General features: G+C 38.1%; 1 protein-coding gene across 1 annotated transcript in view; it reads right to left on the reverse strand.

The window, feature by feature from the left end:
- The window catches only part of CFAP53 (cilia and flagella associated protein 53), a 25215-nt gene continuing 2092 nt past the window's right edge, over positions 1-23123 (reverse strand). The window contains exons 2-8 of the mRNA XM_010961363.3: positions 21077-21306; positions 20398-20571; positions 17466-17769; positions 14254-14472; positions 7010-7226; positions 5689-5791; positions 1-2700 (exon numbers count right to left, since the gene is read on the reverse strand). Coding sequence (XP_010959665.1) covers positions 2472-2700; positions 5689-5791; positions 7010-7226; positions 14254-14472; positions 17466-17769; positions 20398-20571; positions 21077-21306 — 1476 coding nt within the window. The 3' untranslated portion in view covers positions 1-2471. The remainder of the gene's footprint in view (positions 2701-5688; positions 5792-7009; positions 7227-14253; positions 14473-17465; positions 17770-20397; positions 20572-21076; positions 21307-23123) is intronic.

Genomic DNA, 23123 nt, shown 5'->3' on the forward strand with positions numbered 1-23123 from the left:
GACGGGAGAGAAACAAACTGAACTATCTTTATTAGCAAGTGATATGATGCTAAATGTAGGAAATCCTACAGAATCTCAAAAAAAAAAAATCCTACTAGAACTAATAAGTGAGTTTAGCAAGGTCACAGAATACAAGCTCAATAGGCAAAAATCAATTATATTGTTACACATTAACAATGAATAATCCAAAAGTGAAATTAAGAAAACAATTCCATTCACAATAGCATCAGAATGAAATACTTAGGAAAAAGTTTAACAAAAGATGCAAAAGTCCTGCACACAAAATGTTGCTTTAAAAAATTAAAGATGACCTACGTGAATGGGGCAATAGGACTTCTTCAGGTTGGAAAGCTCATTATTAAGATGGCAGTTCTCCCCAAATTGATCTATAGGTTCAATGTAATCTCTATCAAAATCTCAGTAGGCATCTTTGTAGATATTGACAAGATGTTCCTAACAATTATATGGAAATTTAAAGGACCTAGAATAGACAAAACAATTTTAGAGGGACAAAAAAGAGAACAATATTGGATAACTTACACTACCAATTCATGACTTACTAAAAGGCTACGGTAATCATTATAGTGTTGTGTTGGTATAAAGATAGATAAATTAATAGAACAGAGAAGCATGTCTGAAAATAAACTCTTACATTAATGGTCAGCTGATTTTCAACAAAACTTAAAGGATAGTCTTTTTTTTTTTTTGGCCATGACTCCCACTTCTGGATTAAAGATTAACTTCGGCCACAAGGAGGTTTGAAAGGATCCAGAGGAGCAGTTAAGATTCCCAGAGCTGAGGTGAGAGTGGATAAATGGGTAGGAAGGTTAAAGAAAAAAACCTCTTGGGGATTCTAGCAGACAATTTGCCTAAAGACACTTTAAATCTTCCAGGAGAATACCAATTGGCCCTGAAAACATTTCTTTAAAAAGCCTACAACTCTAAAAACTGCTTCTGCAAATGTGATGCTTGAAAGCAAAAGTATATATAAAAGGGAAAAGTATATTTCCCTTTGACCCAGAACAGAAATCCCACTCTAGGGAACTGGTTGATTCTAAGGAAATAACTCAAATGAATGTTGTTGTTAAAGTATAGTTTGTAATGGTGACAAATTTGAAACAAAGTCCAATATTTAACACTTATAGTACAACAACTCAGTAGACTACTATGTGGCCATTTGTAAATAAGACAGATGAAGCAACAAGGCAGTGTGTTTACAATGTAAAAATGAGCATCCACATAAATAAAGCTGGTGGGAGGTGGGGGGACTCAAAGAAGTGAAAATAATTATAATGCTGAATGTTAGAAATAGGAGCATGCTGATTTTTTCTACTTAAAAAAAAAACCAGTAAATGCACATATTTTACAGACTGCCTGAGATTCAGGGTGGAAGGGGCTACACAAGGGCATAAATACAGAAGAGACTCATCAGGGGTCATCTTGGAGGCTGGCTACCACCATCACCTCTCACCTGGCTTACCGTGATAGCTCCTCAACTGAATCCCTGTTTCTGTCTCCCTGGAGTCTATTCTCAACATGGCAGTCAGCAACCCTTTTATATCGTATTGCATTGCTCCTCTGCTCAAAACCTTATAACAGCTTCCTAAAGCCAAGTAAAAGCCAGTCTTTACTATGGTTCCAAGGCCTACATCATCTGGCCCTCACTACCTTTCTGATTCAACATCTAAAACTCTCTCCTCACTCACTCTACTCCAGCACAAATGCTATACTTCATATACACTAAGCAGACTTCTGCCCCAGGGCCCTTGCACTGGCTCTTTCCTCTGTCTGGGATGTTCCCCCCACCCCAGATAACCACATGACCAGTTCATTCAAATATCAGCTGCTCAAAGAGATCTTTTCTGGCAATTACATATAAAATAAAATAGCACCCCTGTCATCTCCTGCCTATAGCACTTAACATTTATGGCCTGGTTTCCTCCACTGGGCTGTAATCTCCATGAGAGCAAGAGGTTTGCTTTATTCTTGCTGAAGTCTAAGGATCCAGAGAAGTGCCAGGATCCAGGGCACATAAGAGGCACTCAGTAAATATTTAATGACTGAATAAGTGGGTTAATGAAAGTGGCTGATAGTCCCGGCTCTGCCTGCAAAAATGCCCTGCTAATATTGTGAATTATGTATATGAGACAGAAGATAAAGGAGGCAAGAGGAAATGGTCATATGGGCAGATGGATGGGAAAAAGTGAAGTTATTAATAAATGAACAAGAAAGGGAGGCATGGAGGTAAGTCAGGAAAATAACTGTGTGATATGAAATAGATCATTCAGATTTGTCAGTCTATGAAATTTTAAAAAGGAACGAAGTTTAATTTGAAAGAAGAAAATTTCGTGGCATAAAATTATAAAAACTCAGAGAATAAACGAACAGTTTATCCATGAGTTAAAGGAACACACAAGCATACTGTAGTTCAAAATAATAAAAGACTGAGAAAAAATATGTTGTTTATGAAACTATGGCGGAAGCTTACTAGGACATGCCCTCCGCATGGGATGAATGTTCCGGGGCAGCACCTGTTGAGTGGACAGGATCTTCTCCATCTTGTCCTGGAAATCCTTGTCTGCTGCTATCCCTGCTTCAAACTCTCGGCGTTCCTCCTCCTTCTCTGCTTCCCGGGTCTGCTGCTGGTAGCACATTTGCATCTGAAGTTGCTTCCTGTATTCCTGGGCTAAACTGCAGCGTCTGAAGTATTAGACATGTCAAAGTATAAAATTATGAAAGCAAGCATTTGGATTTATGTAGGACATTACGATTAAAATGTAATTTGAGAAGTCAAATTAAAATCTCCATTAAAATCAGGGTGACTGGGAAAGAAAAAGATGAAAAACTCAAAGTGTTTATTACACAATAATAATTAAGACAATCTTCCAACAAATGTTGATTTTAGGTAGGAATTGTTTCTTTCACATTCAAATATTCACTGCCATGTGGAGAGAGTCCTTGGTCTCTCTCCATCCTCTCTCACTCCCTCCAAGGAAGAAAGGATGTATCTTTTGGTAAAACTGGAAACAGGCTGATCTGCCTACTTCCTCTCTGCCCTCTATCAAAGGGGCATGTCCCTGCAGGGGAGGCCTGCCTCATTCTGTTCAGTATTAACTAGACTATTTCCTCCATATATGAGCCACATTTAAAATATGTAAGCCACATTAAAAAATTTATAGTGATTTTTTTCATTGTGATAAAAACCACATAATGTAAAATTTACCATCTTAACTGTTTTTAAGTGTACAGTTCAGTAGTGCTACATATGTTCACACTGTTGTGAAACAGATCTCCAGGACTTTTTAACCTGACAAATCTGAAACTCTATACCCATTACACAACTCCTCTTTGTCCCCTCCCTTCAGCCCTTGGTAAGCACCATTCTACTTGCTGTCTTTATGAATCTGACTACTCTAGGTACCTCAAGTAAGTGAAATCACATGCATTTGTTTGTCAGTGATTGGCTTATTTCACTTAGCATGTTCAAGGTTCATCCATGCTGTAGCATCAGGATCTCCTTCCTTTTTAAGGCTGGATAATATTCCACTGTATGTACATACCACACTTTGTTTATCCCTTCATCTGTTAATGGATAGTTGGGTTATTTCTACCTCTTGGCTATTGTGAATATGAGTATACAAATATCTTTGAGGTCCTGCTTTCAATTATTTTAGATATATACCCAGAAGTGGAATTACTGGATCATATGGTAGTTCTATTTAATTTTTTGAGGAAACTTCTTACTGTTTTCCATAGCAGTTTTACCATTTTCCAATCTATAAGCCATAGTATTAACATCAGATTTTATCAGAATTAAAGATTACACAGGGAAATATATACAAGATCTTATGGTAGCTCACAGGGAAAAAAAATGTGACAATAAATATATATATGTTCATGTATAACTGAAAAATTGTGCTCTACACTGGAATTTGACAAAACATTGTAACATGACTATAACTCAATAAAAAAATGTTAAAAAAAAAAAAAAGATTACAGCATGCATATGCCTCTGTGGCAGATTCTGTTTTCCAAAGATGGCCACAGTGACATCCCCCCTCCCCCATGCTCTTCCGCAATGTGAACCTCTACTCCCCTACCAAGAGGTTGTGCTTATCTCTCCATCCATTGAATCTAGCTGTGCCCCCTGGCTCCTTTTATGACCAACAGAATGTGACAGAAGTAAGGCTATGTCAAACCTAGGTATAGTCCTCAACGGCCTGGCAGCTTCCTCTTGTCTCTTGGAAAACTTGCTGTTGGAACGGTTCTTCTCAGAACCAGCCACCACATTGTGGGAAGCCCAGGCCACATGGAGAGGCCATGTGTTCCAGATGAGATCCCCCATCACAGTCTCAGCATACACTCAGCTACATGAGTAGGCATCTTAGGTGCCCATTCCAGTTGAGCCTTCAGAAGATGTAGCCCCAGCCAGCAGCATCTGACCTGAACCACACGGGAACCTCAAGCAAGAACCACCCAGCACAGCCTTGTCAACCACAGAATCATGAGAAATAATCATAACTCACTTCAAATCACAAATTTGGGGGTGTTTTGTTATACACCAATAGGTAACTATAATACCTTCCGGTCCCACTTTTTTTTTTTCTTATTTCTTAGTTGATTCAGAAGTTGGGCAAGGAAGAGAGTTGCTATTCATTAAGCTCCCCTCACATCTCCAACAACAGACTTTTCAAAAAGGAGAAGGAATGACTTCCAGGGCAGAAGCAGTAGCAGGAAGTCAGCAGGGTAGGCCAGAAATTGTTGTTAGTGCTCCCAAACTGGCAATAGATTCAGATACATAAACCACACTTTTCCTACAAAGACAAGAACTTATTTCTATGTACCAAATGTGGGTGAGTCAGGGAACAGGCCTCAGGGGCAGGGAAGGTGGCTTTCAACTAGAGGAGACAGTTTCTCTTTCTTCACTACACTGGTCACCTGGGTTGGGTGTATCGGCCATTGGTAGGAAGGAACTGCTGTGACCTGAAAAAGGTCGCCAAGAAGGTAGCTGCCTGTTTCCTCCACCTGAGCCTGATCGTGGCGATCAGAGGGACACTTGTTAGAGGAGGGAAGTGGTATATCTCAAAGCACCTAGAGCATTTCAGTTTTCTAGCCCTGTGAGGCTACAAAAATCTTGCTGGGGACATTTGCATGGAATCACATCCCCATAAGCCATTTCTGCTAATCTAACTAATTAGGTCACATTGTATTTCAGGGTTTGTTTCATGCAAGGAAAAATCTTATTTCGTTACAATTTATGGAGGGGAGGGTATAACTCAGTGGTAGAGTGCACGCCTAGCATGCACGAGGTCCTAGGTTCAAGTCTTAGTACCTCTATATAAATCTAACTACCTAACCCCCATAAAATTTTTTTTAAAGATCTAGACATATCATTATAATTCAGAGTTGGTGCCTATTTTATTAAAAATGTTTCTAGTTTAATTTTTTAAGATGTTTGTCTAATTTAACACCTAATGTATATAATCAGAATGTACACAATGGCAATAGAATTTAATTTTACCAAGATGGTTGGTGCTTATTTTTATATGAAATTTTATAAACTGAATTGAGCTTTTAGGACAAATGTAAAATAATATCAGTGATACATGAATTAAGGCACATTTTCCTCTATGCTAAAAGTCTCCCCTTTTTAGGTAGTTAGTAATGATGAAGAGAACAAAATCATACCGTGCAAAATTCTCCCTCTCTTCATGATTTAGCTCTTTAAGACCTTCATTTATGCGTTCCTGTTCCATAGCACGTTCCTCCTGTTCTTTTGCTTTTCGTTGCACTAAAAAAGACAAAAGCAATTTTTGCTAAATGACCTTTTTCAGAAAAGCACTTGCTGACATCTTTCTGGATATTGATGCAGTATTGTCTTTAGAAAGGCAGAGCTTAGAATCACTGGCCTGGATCTTAGCTCAATAAGGTAGAAGCAGTCATTCTCCATTGAGGAAAGAATAGGGTTTAGGTTCATATGTGCTGCAATCTACAGAGATTTTCTGTTCATCTTAACCTTAACCTTAACCTTAAGAAGGTCCTAATTTGTAAGGGGAAATAACATGCATAATAAAAATACTGGAAGGAAATACACAAAGTTGTGAATAGTAGCTATTCCTGGGTGGTGGAATTATGGTTGATTTGTTTCCTTGTTTATAAATGGTTCCAAATACTTAAATTTTCCATGTTTTCTCAATATATTCTAAAACATTTATCACGAGTGAATACAGAAATCTTTTTAGCTTATAAGCTTTCTTTTCATTTCTTAAAACTCTATTTAATACTGGCTTAATTTTGAACTGCCATTATAATTCCTGGATTGGAAAATTAATCAGTGGAACCAAGATGAGCCTTCTCTTGCAAAGACAACTAGTGTGAAGTCCAATGGTACCCCACTAGTAAACAACTACTTTCTTCTGTGACCAAGCACTGTCTGAAGCTGAGGGAATACAAAGGTGTGCCAAGATAGAGATGTGATTAAGCAATGGTGAGAACCCCAGAAAGAAGATTTATTATGAACAGAGGAACACAGAGGGCTTCTCAAGGAATGAGACATTTGAGCTGGCCTTGAAGGATGTTCAAAATTTTCAAGATCAAAAGCATCATAGGGAGAGAAAACTACCCAAGCAAAGGTATGCAGGTATGGAAGTATGGAGATACCAACAGAAAGAAAAGAAGGGCAGATAAAAAAGAGGAGGGGGAGATGTGTGTCTGTGCCCCAACTTCTCACCCTCCTATATAATCACTAAAGCACACAGACCATTCAAAGGACATCACACGGTGCCTTTACCCTTGAAAACATCTCCATGACTACACAGAATCTTCTGGAATATAAAACTCTTCATGTTTAGACTTCAAGTATTCAATCAGGTAAATTCTGCAAAGCAGATATCATGCTTTACTCCTTTTTAGACTCATAGTATTTCACACATAACACCTATTAAATAAATATTTTGGTTGCTACTTAAATTGAATTAAGGCCCAACTATAATTAGAATTCATTCCTTACACTTTTCTTGAACTTGAAGTTTTCTTGTACACATGACCTCATTCACAAGTTGTTTTCTTGCTTCCTTTTCAAGTCTCAGCATCTTGTCCTTCTCAGCAAACTTCCTTTCCTTCTCTTCATCTAATTTTCTGTCCAGTTCTTTCTCCTGAGCTTTTTCTTCCTCACGCCGCTGTGCCAAATACTGATGATATATCTTTTGTTCTCTTATCATATCTTCCTACATAACATAAAAATTACATAATGTTGATAAAAGTTTAGGTGGGATGACATTGAGGATTGGTTTTGAAATAATCTTTTAGAGCTACAATTCCAACCTTTTAGAAATACATACTGGAACATTACAGATGAAATATTAGGTCTAGGGTTTACTTCAAAATATTCAAGGTGGTGGGGAATGGGTGGGAGGGATAGATGAAATAAAAATGGCTATTGGTTGATGGTTGTTGAAGCTAGGTAATGGACACATGGGGGTTCATTGTATCATTCTTTGTATCTGTTTGAAATGTTTTATAACACATTTTTGAATAGTTCAAATAGTAATAATTCAAAGTGTTTCTCAAAGAAGTTTCCAAATAGTTTTCAATTATACAACTTTATTTTCATTTAATTTAAGTAGGTGAAATATTAACCTGACAAACAAAGTAAGTGACTATTACTATTACAGCACTGTCTCTGACTGGAAGATGAGCTACCTGATACTTTATGACAGCGAATCTCAATCTTAGCTAAACTTTGGAATCACCTGGGGAACTTTAAAAAGTACTAAGGGCCAAGGATGTCCCCTCTCAGCAATCCTTTTCAAATTATCCTCAAAGTCCTAGCATATGCAATAAAACAAGAAAAGGAAACAAAAGGTATACTGATTGGGAAGAAAGAAATAAAACTGTCTTTGTTCACAGATAACATGGTTGTCTATCTAGAAAATCTGAAAGAATCAATAAAAAACTGCAGGAGCTAATCAGCAGTTAAATCAAGGTTGCAAGGTTAATATACAAAAGTCAATTGTTTTCCTATATATTAGCAGTGAACAAGTAGTATTTGAAATTAAAAACACAATACCATTTACATTAGCACCCCAAAAATGAAATACATAGGTATAAATCTAATGAAAAATGTACAAGATCTACATGAGGAAAAGTACAAAACTGATGAAAAAAGTCAAAAAAGAACTAAATAAATAGATATTACATGTTCATGGATATGACGACAGTATTGTCAGGATGTCAGTTCTTCCCAACTTGATCTATAGATTCAATGTAATCTTAATTAAAATTCCAATGAGTTAGTTTGTGGAAATTGACAAACTGATTCTAAAGTTTATATGAACAAGCAGAAGACCCAGATTGGCCAACTCAATATTTAAGGACAAGAACAAAATCAGAGGACTGACCCTACCCAACTTTAAGACTTATGGTAAAGCTACAGTAATCGAGATAGTATGGAATTGGTGAAAGAAAAATCAATAAATCAACAGAAAAGAACACAAAGCCCACAAATAGACTCACGTAAATATAGTCAACTTATCTTTGACAAGGAAGCAAAGGCTATACAATGGAGTTAAAGACTTTCTTCAAAAAATAGTTGCAGAAAACTGGACACCCACATGCAAACAAAACAAAACAAAACAAAAGATGTAGACCTTACACTTTTACAAAAATTAACTCAAAATGGACCAAAGACCTAAATGTAAAATATAAAACTATAAAACTCCTGGAAGATAACAAAGGAAAAAATCTAGATGACCTTGGGTCTTATAAGCTTTTAGATAAAACACCAAAGGCACAAGCCATGAAAGAAAGAATTGATAAGCTGAATCTCATTAAAATTTTAAAAATTTGCTCTGTGAAAGCTCCTATCAAGAGAATGAAAGACAAGTCAAAGACTGGAAGAAAATATTTGCCAAAAACTTATCTAATAAAGGACTGTTACCTAAAATGTACAAATAACTCTTAAAATTCTGGAAACATACTGTCCACCAAGACTGAATCAAGAAGAATCTGAACACTTGAACAATCCGATCACTAGAAAGGAAATAGAAATAGCAATTAAGAACCTCCCTACAAATAAAAGTCCAGGACCGGATGGCTTCACCGGAGAATTCTACCAAACATACAAAGAAGAACTCATACCAGTCCTTCTCAAACTCTTCCAGACAACTGAAAAGGAGGGAATACTCCCAAACTCATTCTATGAAGCCACCATCATCACCCTGATACCAAAACCAGGCAAAGACACTACAAAAAAAAGAGAATTATAGGCCAATATCACTGATGAATATAGACGCCAAAATCCTCACCAAAATTTTAGCAAATAGAATCCAACAACACATAAAAAAGATTATACATCATGACTAGGTGGGGTTCATCCCAGGGACACAAGGCCAGTTCAACATACGCAAATCAATCAATGTAATTACATCACATCAACAAGAGAAAGGACAAAAACCACATGATCATCTCAATCGATGCAGAAAAAGCATTTGATAAAATTCAACACCCATTTATGATAAAAACTCTCGCCAAAGTGGGTATAGAGGGAACATATCTCAACATAATAAAAGCTATATATGACAAACCTACAGCCGGCATAGTACTCAACGGTGAAAAACTCAAAAGCTTCCCACTAAAATCTGGGACAAGACAAGGATGCCCACTATCACCACTCCTATTCAACATAGTCCTGGAAGTCCTAGCCACAGCAGTCAGGCAAGAGAAAGAAATAAAAGGGATCCAAATGGGAAAAGAAGAGGTAAAAGTGTCATTATATGCTGACGACATGTTACTATATATAGAAAACCCTAAAAGGTCCACACAAAAGCTACTAGAGCTGATTGAAGAATTCAGCATGGTAGCAGGTTACAAAATTAACGTTCAAAAGTCAGTTGCATTTCTTTACACTAACGATAAATCAATAGAAGAAGAAAGTAAAGAAACAATCCCCTTTAAAATAGCACCCAAAGTAATAAAATATCTGGGAATAAATCTAACCAAGGAGATGAAAGAATTATACACAGAAAACTATAAACCATTGATGAAGGAAATTAAAGAAGACTTTAAAAAATGGAAAGATATTCCATGCTCTTGGATTGGAAGAATCAATATAGTTAAAATGGTCACACTGCCCAAGGCAATCTACAGATTTAATGCAATCCCTATCCAATTACCCAGGACATATTTCACAGAACTAGAAAAAATCATAATAAAATTTATATGGAACCATCAAAGTCCTAGAATTGCCAAAGCATTACTGAAGAGAAAGAAAGAGGCTGGAGGAATAACTCTCCCAGACTTCAGACAATACTATAGAGCTACAGTCATCAAGACAGCATGGTATTGGTACCAAAACAGACATATAGACCAATGGAACAGAATAGAGAGCCCAGAAATGAACCCACAAACTTTTGGTCAACTCATCTTTGACAAAGGAGGCAAGAATATACAATGGAATAAAGACAGTCTCTTCAGCAAATGGTGTTGGGAAAACTGGACAGCAGCATGTAAAACAATGAAGCTAGAACACTCCCTTACACCATATACAAAAATCAACTCAAAATGGATTAAAGACTTAAACATAAGACAAGATACAATAAACCTCCTAGAGGAAAACATAGGCAAAACATTATCTGACATACATTTAAAAAATTTTCTCCTAGAAGAAATAAAAGCAAGAATAAACAAATGGGACCTAATGAAACTTACAAGCTTCTGCACAGCAAAGGAAACCAGAAGTAAAACAAGAAGAAAACCTACGGAATGGGAGAAAATTTTTGCAAGTGAAACCGACAAAGGCTTGATCTCCAGAATATATAAGCAGCTCATACAACTCAATAAGATAAAAATAAACAACCCAATCCAAAAATGGGCAGAAGACCTAAACAAGCAATTCTCCAAGGAAGACATACAAATGATCAAAAAGCACATGAAAAAATGCTCAATATTTTATCACTAATTATCAGAGAAATGCAAATCAAAACTACAATGAGGTATCACCTCACACCAGTCAGAATGGCCATCATTCAAAAATCCACAAATGACAAATGCTGGAGAGGCTGTGGAGAAAGGGGAACCCTCCTACACTGCTGGTGGGAATGCAGTTTGGTGCAGCCACTATGGAAAACAGTGTGGAGATTCCTCAAAAGACTAGGAATAGACTTACCATATGACCCAGGAATCCCACTCCTGGGCTTGTATCCAGAAGGAAATCTACTTCAGGATGACACCTGCACCCCAATGTTCATAGCAGCACTATTTACAATAGCCAAAACATGGAAACAGCCTAAATGTCCATCAACAGGTGACTGGATAAAGAAGGTGTGGTATATTTATACAATGGAATACTACTCAGCCATAAAAACCGACAACATAATGCCATTTGCAGCAACATGGATGCTCCTGGAGAATGTCATTCTAAGTGAAGTAAGCCAGAAAGAGAAAGAAAAATACCATATGAGATCGCTCATAGGTGGAATCTAAAAAACAAAAACAAAAACAAAAACAAACAAACAAACAAAAACAAAGCATAAATACAGGACAGAAATAGACTCATAGACAGAGAATACAGACTTATGGTTGCCAGGGGGGTGGAGGGTGGTAAGGGATGGACTGGGATTTCAAAATTGTAGAATAGATAAACAAGATTACACTGTATAGCACAGGGAAATATACACAAAATGTTATGATAACTCACAGAGAAAAAAATGTGACAATGAATGTGTGTATGTCCATGAATGACTGAAAAATTGTGCTGAACACTGGAATTTGACACAACATTGTAAAATGATTATAAATCAATAAAAAATGTTAAAAAAAAAAAAAGAACTCTTAAAATTCAACAATAAGAAAACAAAAAACTCAAAAAATGAGCCAAATATCTTAACAGGTATCTCACCAAAAATATGTAGATGGCAAATAAGCATATGAAAAGATGCTTGTGATGTTGTGATTTATAGGAAGAAATATGTATTTGGTCATCATCCCCATATGGGGCACAGAGTGCCTAAAACCCTTAGAACTTCCTAAGAGAGCACCAAAGTTCTCGTTACATTAATGAGTGACTTTTGGACCACACCTAAGGTTGGGGGCTGGTTGCCAGGAGAACCAATTAGATTAGAGGGTTGGAACTTTCAATCTCACTTCCCTGATCTCTGGGGGAGGAGAAAGGGGTTGGAGGCTAGATCAACTGCCAGTGGCCAGTGACTTAATCAATCATGTCTATATAATGAAGCCTACATACAAATCCCAAAAAGAGAGTTCAGAAAGCTTCAGGTTTGGGAACCAGAATGTTTCCACCATGCCAGGCCCCAAACTCCATGAGGACATAAGTTTCTTTGTTCAGGACCTCGTCCTATATGTCTCTTCATCTGGTATTTATCTGTATCCTTTAATATCCTTTGTAATAAACTGGCAATCTAGTGAGTAAACTGGTTTCCTGAGCTCTGTGAGCCACTCTAGCCAATTAATCAAACTCAAGGAGGGGGTCATGGGAACCTCTGATTCATAGCCAGTCTGTTAGGTAACTACATGGATTTGTAAATGGCATCCTGAGTTGGAGAGGGGTCACTGGAACTTCCAGTTTGTAGCCAGCTGGTCAGAAGCAGAGGTAACAGCCTGGGCTTGCGACTGGCATCTGAAGTGGAGGGCAGTCTTAGAGGACTGAGCCCTTTACCTGTGGAATCTATGCTATCTTTGGTAGACAGTGCCAGGATTGAATTGAATTGTAGGATGCCCAGCTGGTGTGCTAAGCATTGCTTGGTGATGTGGTGGGTAACTCCCACTCCACACACTGGAATTGGGTTCAGAACCCTTAATGCTCCATATCACATGACAACAGGGAAGTCAAAATTAAAACAACAATGAGATACCACTACACACCCATTAGAATGGCTGAAATCCAGAACACTGACAACACCAAATACCGACAAGGAGGCTGAGCAACAGGAACGCTCATTCACTGCTGGTGGGAATGCAAAATGGTATAGACACTCTGGAAGACAGTCTGGCAGTTCTTACAAAACTACACATCCTCTTACCATGTGATACAGCAATCACACTCCATGATATTTACCAAAACTTGAAAACTATGTCCACATAAAAACCTGTACAAGATTGTATATAGCAACTTTATTCATAATCATCAAAACTTGGAAGCAACTAAGGATGTCCTTCAGAAGGTGAATGGATAGATACACTGTGGTAAATCCACACAACAGAATATATTCAGTGCTAAAAGGAAATGAGCTATCAAGGCATGAAAAATAAGGAGAGAACTTAAATGTGTATTAGTTAGCGAAAGAAGCCAATCTGAAAAGGCTACATACTATGTAATTCCAATGATATAACATTCTGGAAAAGGCAATATGGAGACAGTAAAAGTATCAGTGGTTTCCAGGGGTGTGGGGTGGAAGGAGAGATGAACAGGGGGAGCACAGCGGATTTTTAGGCCAGGGAAATTACTCTGTATGATCATCTCATGGTAGATACACAACATTGTATGTTTGTCAAGACCTATATAGATCTACAACACTGAAGAGTGAACCCTGATGTAAACTATGGACTCTGGGTGATAATGATGTTTCAATGCATATTCGTCGATTGCAACAGATGTACCACTTTGATGGGGGATGTTGAGAATGGGGAAAGCTAGGGCAGGGGGTAAATGGGAAATTTCTGTACTTCTGCTCAATTTTGCTATGAACCTAACTGCTCTAAAAAATAAAGTCAATCAAAACAAAACAAAACAAATCATAGTACCTGTAGGAAAAGCACTATACCCTAAAAAGTTCAATACAAATTTCAGAGGAACAGCTAAATAAATAATGGAATGATTTTTCTCTACTCTCTATTGTTCAAAGTCCAACTTGAACACCACTTTCTCAGTGATGTCTCACTCAGCTTGCAGACACACTTAGTCACTCCACTTCCTGCGATCTCGTCTGCTTTCATGGTACTAACATCGCGTTATAGAATGGGAGTTCTCAAAATTTACTGAGCACCAGAATCATCTAGAGGAGCATGTTAAAACACAGGTTTCTTCCCCTGCGAAGATCTGGATTTAGAGATTCTGATTCTGGAGCCTATGAATGTCTATTTCTAACATCCCCAGATGGTGCTGACGCTGCTGGTTCATGGGCCACACTTACGGTAGCACTGCTGTGGTTTATTCTGCATGTGGCTGGCTCCCATAAGACTGACAACTCAGCAAGGAACCTTGTCTAGCACACAGTAGGCACTAAATAAACATCTTACTCTTTTTTGCTTCTTTTTATCAGCCTCTTCCTGTAAGTTTTGGAGGGAGATTTGGGTGAGCTTCATGTTCAAATCCTGCTCTTCTCTGTATTCCTCCTGAATATGCTCCATCTTCTCTTGGATGGCTTTTTGCAAAGCAGCCCTAATTTCCTGTTTTGTCTTCTGTTTCTTCAGCTTATCCTGTTCATTCTCAAGTTTCACCTGTGCTTTGTCATTTTCCTGAGGCAGAACAATAATGAAGATAATGCATCAGTACAGTTGGACAAAACAAAGAAGTGGGTGCATTTCATTCAAGAGGTCAGGATAAAGGGTTTCTTGGAAACACACACTCCTGGATTTAAAGGGACTGAGAAATAAAACTTGCCTTTCATTGCTGAATCAGCAATATGGTTTTGAGAAATTGCTGTGTGTGTGGTTATAAAGTAATAAATAGCTTTGGAGTTCAAAATGCAGAAAAGTATAAAGATAAAATCACCTTTAATCCTAGTACCCATACACCCACTACCATTCTCAACATTTTGGTGTACTGGCCACTGGCCTTCCAGAACTTAGTCTTCTATGCACATCTGCATATCTAGATTCAGATATATTATTAAGCAGCAATAAGAGTCAAAAAAGCTTAAACATAAAATCCTCTCTCTCTGTCCACTTGGACCTCCTCCTTCCCCCTTTAGTGTACAATATGCATCTTCATTTTACATTAACCAGGCCTCCCCAAAGATGGGAATGCCTACTAGACTGCAAAGACCAATTTTTTTTCCTTTCTTCTGATGCCAGCAATGTAACTTCTTAGAAGACCAGTATTCTTTCCAGACTCTGTAAGGGATCATGGTGACTTACTGCTTGCTAGACTATGTATCTTTGGGGAACTTTATGTAAAATGTCAGTGTGTCATTTTTTAAAATTTATTCTTATATGATTGTTCATAATATTTTCATTATTTAGCTTTTTTACTTTGAGGCTCACAAGGAGTTTTTTGAGGGGGTGTAATTAGGTTTATTTATTTGTTTATGTATTTTTTAACAGATGCACTGGGGGTTGAACCCAGGACCTCATGCATGTTAAGCACATACTCTACCATTGAGCTATATTCCTGCCACTGTCAGCGTGTCATTTTGACGCATGATCCTTTGGCTTGAAAATGTGTATGACTGTGCCTTTGATTACTCACAGGTAGAACAATTCTCAGAGCTTCTGAGAGTCTGTAGCCCATATATAAATAATCCTTAGTTTGGCTTGAATTAAATTCTCTTTTTCTTCTTAACCTGATTGTTAATTGAATTTTCGTTGACAGAGGTTATAACTATAAAGGAGTAGCTGGGCTTCTTTGAATGACAGAACAGCTCTGTATCCTGATTTTGGTAGTGGTTAGTTACATAAATCTATACATGTGGTGAAATTTCATAAACCTATACCCCTTCCTCCAAAGAATGCATGTAAAAACTGACGAAATCCAAAGAAGTTTTTTAGTTTAGTTAAATAAGGAATAACTTTAGTTGAAAGTGTTGTACCAATATTAATTCCTGGTTTTTCTAAGTCTCTCTTCTATATAAAATGTTTGGTTATGTAATGGTACACAGAAACTCTCTAATATTTTTGGCAACTTCTTGTTAGTCTAGAGTTATTCCCCCCCCCAAAAAAATTTAAAGGAAAGTAGAAATAGACATAGCTAGGTGTGTTATAATAAAAAATAAATACTTTGTCTTTGTCTCTGGGCCGTGGCACATAGCTCCTAAAACCCTTGAAATCACCAAAGTGATAAGATTATTTTTTGTAGCCTAATAAGATGACCAGTGACTGGAGCCCTTAGATAGCTTCAAGATGGGAGCTGGTAACTAGAAAGACCAAACCATGTGATCAGATGGTTGGAACTTTTAGCTCCACCCCTTGACCTCCAGGGAGGGAAGAGGGGCCAGAGATTGAGTTCAAACACCAACATCAATGATTTGATCAATCGTGCCCATGTGATAAAATCTCCATAAAACCCCCAAATAACAAGGTCCAGAGAGCTTCTGGGCGGGCAAACACATGAAGGTGGTGGGAGCATGGGGTGCCCAGAGAGGGCGTGGGAGCTCTGTGTGCCACACCCCATACCTTCCTCTCTGCATCCCTTCCATTTGACCATCCCTGAGTTGTGTCCCTTACAATAAGTTGGCAATATTAATAAAGCACTTTCCTAAGTTCTATGAGTTATTTTAGTGAATTATTGAAACTGAGGGGGTGTCATGAGAACCTTGGACTTTGTAGCCAAGTGGGACAGAAGTGTGGGCAACCTAGGGACCCACTACTTGTAATTGACTTCTGAAGTGAGGGCTGTCTTCTGGGATGGAGCCCTTCAACCTGTGGAGCCTGACAGTATCAGAACTGAATCAAACTGTAGGATACCTAATCAGTGTCTGCAGAGTATCAGAGAACTGTTTGGTGTGAGAGAAAAACTCCACACATCTGGTGTCAGAAGTGTGGCAAATAAAAATGGCTCACTGGGTATCTAACACCAGAGGAGGGGGTATATATAAGGCAGTTTGGGGGCGACCATTTTGATTTTCTTAGAGAACTTCTAACTAAACTCTTCAAAATAAAACAGTCTTAAACCCAGAGAAGACTTCTGGGGCTCTGCATATACCTTACCTTTGATGTTTCTTATGGTTTCAAATTTCAATACCTGGCATTTCCCCGGAGAATGTTACCTTTTCCCTAAATTTGGTGATATTAAAGTATCAGTTGTTCAAAGTTTTATATACATAAAAAATTGCTACTTTTTCGATTGCTTTCACACATTTCCAGTGACACCTCTAATTCCTATGTACTAGGGACAGTTACCTTGTAGGAACAAAGTAGCTGGAGGCGTCACTGTAGCTGTTGTATAGCACTTGACACAGGATTTGGAAATTGTCAATTAACCATATCAAAGAGTGGGGGGATGCTGCCAAACTGCCACTAGCCCTCGATGACAATGCCAACGATTATCCCATTTCATCCTCACAACATCCTATTTTGCAGATGAAGAAACTGAGTCACGGCAGTGAAGTAACTTGCCCTATACAATGAGTTGGCACTGTCAGCTGGACCTTGAAATCCAAGGCTCTGACCTTGGTCTGTTGCCCTGTGAACCAGCTTTAGCCATCAAGCAAACTCTACAGAAACAGGCCTGTGGACTGTGCGTTACACCCACTGAGCTGACCGTACTATCACAAGCATTTCTAAAGACCCACCACAAGGCGCGCCTCCTCCTCCTTCAGCCGCTGTGCTGCCTGCCTTCGTGCCTGAATGCTGGTGATCTGGGCACTCAGCCCCAGGCGTGTGCTCTCCACCAGCTCTTTCTGTCTTCTGGCCTCTTCGGCTTCTCGCTTCTCTTTGGCCAGCCGGTCTTCCTCCCAGAGCTTTGAGAACATCTGCTCTTCCACCAACTTTTGCCTTTTCAGCTCCTCATTAAATGCTATCTGTGCTTTCCGCTCCTCGCACACCGTCTTCTGATTGATACAAAACAACTTAACACGGAGCTCCTCGCAGTGTTCCCTGAAAGGACAGTTTAAAAAAGACACTCAGCCTTTCATAAGGCATTGCTCTATTTAGGCACAAGCCTGCAGAGTCAGACACTGAAGTAAGAAAGTTAAAGACCTGGATGTAGGCCATCTGAGCCGGGGAAACCCACGAGGGAGCAGTAGGGAGGCAGGCACCATAGTGCCACAGACAGAATACAGGCACTGGAGTCACGCAGAGCAGGTCTGAATCCTGGTTTTGACACTTTCTGTGTGACTTTGGATCAAAAACTCCATCTATTTGAGCCTGTTCCCATATCTGTAAAAGAACTGTCTTTTCAGATTCTGGTAAGGATCAGAGATAAATACCTGATAGATAATAGAAACTCAGTAAATGGTAGCTACTATTATTACTTGAGAGGAATAGAAGAGGGACGGGTCTCTGCAACATTATAAATAAACTAAGGCTTTAGTAGGGAGAGACCCTGCGTGTATATCCAAGAAAAGATCCAAGGACAGAGTCAGCATATCATGGTGAAGTTTCCCCACTGCCTCTGGATTCCTGGCAGGGCACATGTCCACTGAAGGGGTTTCTGCCACAGTTGAGAAAACAGCCCTACTGTTGCCTTTTCACACTCAGGCTTATGTTATCATTCAAGAAGAAATGCTATTTCAATAAGTATTTAGACCTCATCCTTTCTTCCAGCCTTAGTAATTTAAATTTCTTCAAATGTTTTTCATTGAGCCCATATTAAATTTAAGAGTTGTGATATTCAACACTGACTGTAGAATTAGAATTATTTAGTGATATGTTCAAAATCCCACTCTCCCCTTCCTCCCTCTCCCTCTCCCAGACCTGATTTGTTAAATCAGAATATCAGGGGATAGGACCTATGCACATTTTTTCAGATCTCCTCAGGTGGTTCTGACATATAGTCAAGTTTGAGAACCTCTGATGGAAGGCAACGTTTTATAAACATCAAGTCTTCCTGGTTTCTAAATCAAATTCTGCATCAAGAAGCTAAAATTTGAATGAAGCTGGAGGAATAACCCTCCCAGACCTCAGACACTACTACAGAGCTATGGTAATCAAAACAGCATGGTATTGGCATAAAAACAGACATATGGATCAATGGACAAAAATAGAGAGCCCAGAAATAAATCCACAGACCTATGATCAATTAATCTTCAACAAAGGAGGCAATAGACAATGGAGAAAAGACAGTCTCTTCAGCAAGTGGTGTTGGGAAAACTGGATAACAGCAAGTACATCAATGAACTTAGAACACTCCCTCACCCCATACACAAAAATAAACTCAAATGGCTTAAAGACTTAAATATAAGACAAGATATGATAAATCTCCTAGAAGAAAATACAGACAAAACATTCTCTGACAAAAATCTTAGCAATGTTCTCCTAGGGCAGTCTACCCAGGCAATTAGGAATAAGAGCAAAAGTAAACAAATGGGACCTAATTACACTCATAAGCTTTTGCACAGCAAAGGAAACCATAAGCAAAACAAAACAACAACCTACGGAATGGGAGAGAATATTTGCAAAAGACAATTTTTTTTTGATATGACACTAAAAGTAAAGGCAACAAAAGCAAAAACAAACAGGTGGGACTACATCCAATTAAAAAGCTTCTGCACAGCAAAGGAAACAACAACATAAAGAGGTGACCTACAGAATGGGAGGGAATATTTTCAAACCATACATCTGTTAAAGGATTGATATCTAAAATATATAAGAAACTCATATAATGCAATAGCAAAACATACACACACACACAAACTAAAAAATGAGCAAAGGTCCTGAATAGACATTTTTCCAAGACATACAAATGGACAAAAAGTACATGAAAAGGTACGCAACATCACTAATCACCACAAAAATGGAAATCAAAACCACAATGAGATATCACATCACACCTGTTAGGATGGTTATTATAAAAAAAAAAGATGACAAGTGTTGGCAAGAATGTAGACAAAAGGACACCTCTGTACATTGTTGGTGGGAACATAAACTGGTATAGCCATTGTGAAAAACAGTGCGGAGATTCCTCAAAAAATTAAAATTAGAACTACCATATGGAAACAAACTAAGCGTCCATTGATGTATGAATGGATAAAGAAGGTGTGTATATATACAATGGAATATTATTCAGCATAAAAAGAAGAAAATCCTGCCATTTGAGACAACATGGATGAACCTGGAGGACATTATAATAAGTGAAATAAGCCAGAGAAAGACACATACTGTATAATCTTACTTAAATGTGGAATCTAAAAAAAAAAGAACATACAGAAACAGTAATATGCTGGTTCCCAGGGGCTACGAGGTGGGAGAATTTGGAAGATATTGGCCAAAGGATATAAACTTTCAGTTATAAGATGAATGAATAAGTTCCAGGGATCTAAAGTATTATATAGTCACTATAGGTAAATTTGTTGAGAGCAAATTTTATGCATTCTCACCACAAAACAAACAAAACCCCTCAGTGCCTGCATTATTCAATGATAAATATATAATTACCAAGACTTAGAGGTACAACTATTGTGTATACTCTCTTAAGGTGACAATTTACTGCAAATTAGCTTTCCTAAGTCATATTAAACATATCAACTTCAGATTCTGTGTGGTGTGTTTTTCTGACATCATTACCTGAATTGCTGGTCTAACTTTTCAGCCACAAAATCCTGTCTCTCTTTTTCTTTCTTCTCTCTTAATAATCTGGTTTTATCTCTCATTCTATCCTTTTTCTCCTCAATTGTTTCTCCTTTCATTTGCATTTCAGTCAAATACTCATTTTCTTCTGATGCTAAAAGTTCACGTAACCTAAGTTCACAAAACAAAAGGACAACAACAAAAAGAAATTAAAACTGTCATGCCACATGTACCATTTCACTAATTGACTTTTATTTTGTTAAATTCAATTTCAGAAGTACCTGTTAATCATGAATTTTGCAAGAAGGAAAAGATCACTTTAGTATTCCATAAAGTAAGATCAGTTGCCATTTAAAGCAATAAAGAGACTGATCTGGGCCATGTTTTATTTGATCACATACAGATGAGATACGTAATGTGTATTTTCAACAAAAAAAGCAAAATGATTAGATTTTAATTAAAATAACAAAATAGGAAATGATATAGTCTTTTGCTTTCTATCATAGGCTACCACAAGTGAAAATATAAACAAACCATAGCTACCGATTTGGTAGGAATATAAATAGCTTGGCCATGATCCTCACTATAAAAATTCATTTGATTTTTCATTGGCCAGTCTCAAACTGTGGGTTTAGGAATGTTTCACAGCCTGGGTCAGCAGGTTTGTAAGCCTTACTTATTTCGTCTCTCTTCAGTGTTGATGATAAACCCTTGCATGGCATCCTTGATTCTTGCTTTCACAAGACTGTCCACAAACTTGCGGTCACTGTGCTGGTCCCACTCAGCTTTCAAGCGATCCCGCTCATTTGACTTAATGGAAGCCAAAATAGCATGATGTTTCTGATGGCTGTGTCGGATTATTTCCAGATGTTGCTCAGCCCCTTGGCCTTTGGGAGGCTTGGCTCTCTGAAAACAAATAGCAACTATCACTTATGACAGACCCAAAATCAACTGCATTTTTTTCAATCAATTATGACCTCCACCAATACTCATATTAAATATAACTTGGTATATAAAACTAGTACATCCTGCTACAACTGCAAACAACTTGAGAGCCTCAGGTGTAACTTGTTTGATTCTCTGAGCCTATAGTTAAGATGTCATCAAATCAGTCTCAAATATTTCTCAAATGCCATTTGAGTAAAAGTTCATGGAATGATGAAGTTAAGAATTTGAATGGGACTCCAGGGATTATTATCTAGTCAAACCAGAGACATTAAGTTACCTGCCCAAGGCGCTTCAGATAGTTACAGCAGACTTAGATGGAACAAGAATTGGGGGTCTTCTATTCCTGACCTTGATCTGGCCACCCACTATCCCACACCATTTCTCAGAAACTGTTTTGCAACAGTTACCACCATCAAAATTCTTTCGATTAAAAGAGACTACTATCTAAGTATATAGGATTTGTATAATGAGTTGTGACAACAAAAAAACCTTTACTAAGAAGGAAGTAAGGAAGATAGGGAGGGAGAGAGAGAAAGAAGGAAAATAAAAGAAAAAAGGGGGAGAAAAGAAAAACTAGTGGTAGAACTTGATTCCTATTTCTATTGTGCCCAGAAGTTTACTTCAAGAGCTGTTCTCCTGACATTTGGGGGTAACTTGGATTTCTGCAAATATGTTCATTTTACACAAACTTCCACCAAAAAGTTGGAAATGCATACACCATGGTGAATACATATTGATATATTTAATGAAATCACATAGACTATTACCTGTTTCATTTCTTTATTCTTAGCATTGCACATGCTACCAGTATCAGATTCTCAGTAGGCATGAATGAGTGAATGAGAAAGATGAATAAATGGAACAGTGTTCATGGGTGGGCTTGATGTGATTCCTACTCCTCCCAGGACCACCATGAAATCTACAGTCTTGAGCTTTGTATTTTCAGCCTGTTTTATCTAATCATCCTTAGGTGAGTAGTGAGACTCTGGTGTGCTCATTTATAGTAACAAAACTTTTTAACTCATGTGGTAGAGGTCAATCTGATTGTTTACAGTTAGAACATCACTGTCAGGATTACAAGAACACTGCCATTGGGATTTGGCAAAGGAGTCTCCCAGGGAAATAAAATCAACATTTGAATATAGCTTGATGAAAAGATTCAGGGTTCAGGGAATACACATAGGTAGCTAGATTTAGTTGAACAAGATAACACAGGGCTGAGGTGGGTTGGAGACAGAAGATGATGTTGAGGGTTACATCATAGGAAGTAGCTAATTCATATCCAAATTATTTACAGCCTAGATTTTGTCAACAAACTACTGTTCTCTAATATGTATGGCATTTTATGAATGAGGATTCAGTTACACCAAAGCAGAGTACTGTTGACACTGCACCCTGGGCAGGATACACACGGGAACTCAGGCTCCCAGTAGACATATGGGCAGGAACCAAGAGAACAGGAACCAAGCACTAAGGTCATCAGGAATCAATTGTCTTGAGTTGTCAGGGCAAGAACCAGACTCTGAGGTACATTTTGACTGAAGAGGGGAATAGGGGTGGAGCGTGGTGAGAAATAGCCTGAGCAGTGAAGGGGATTAGGAGGCCATTTAAGGCTTGGGCCATCCTGTGGAGGACTCTGTGGTCAGGAAGGATCCTGTTTCTGAATGAATAAGGTATGATGCAGAGTTCTCTAAAAACAAGGTGGTGCCAATCCATGCACAGTCTTGGCATTATGTACTTAAAACCTGTACTATTTAATAGAAACATAATATAAA

Source organism: Camelus bactrianus, chromosome 30 (assembly GCF_048773025.1).
Source record: "Camelus bactrianus isolate YW-2024 breed Bactrian camel chromosome 30, ASM4877302v1, whole genome shotgun sequence".
NCBI classification, from domain to species: Eukaryota; Metazoa; Chordata; class Mammalia; order Artiodactyla; family Camelidae; genus Camelus; species Camelus bactrianus.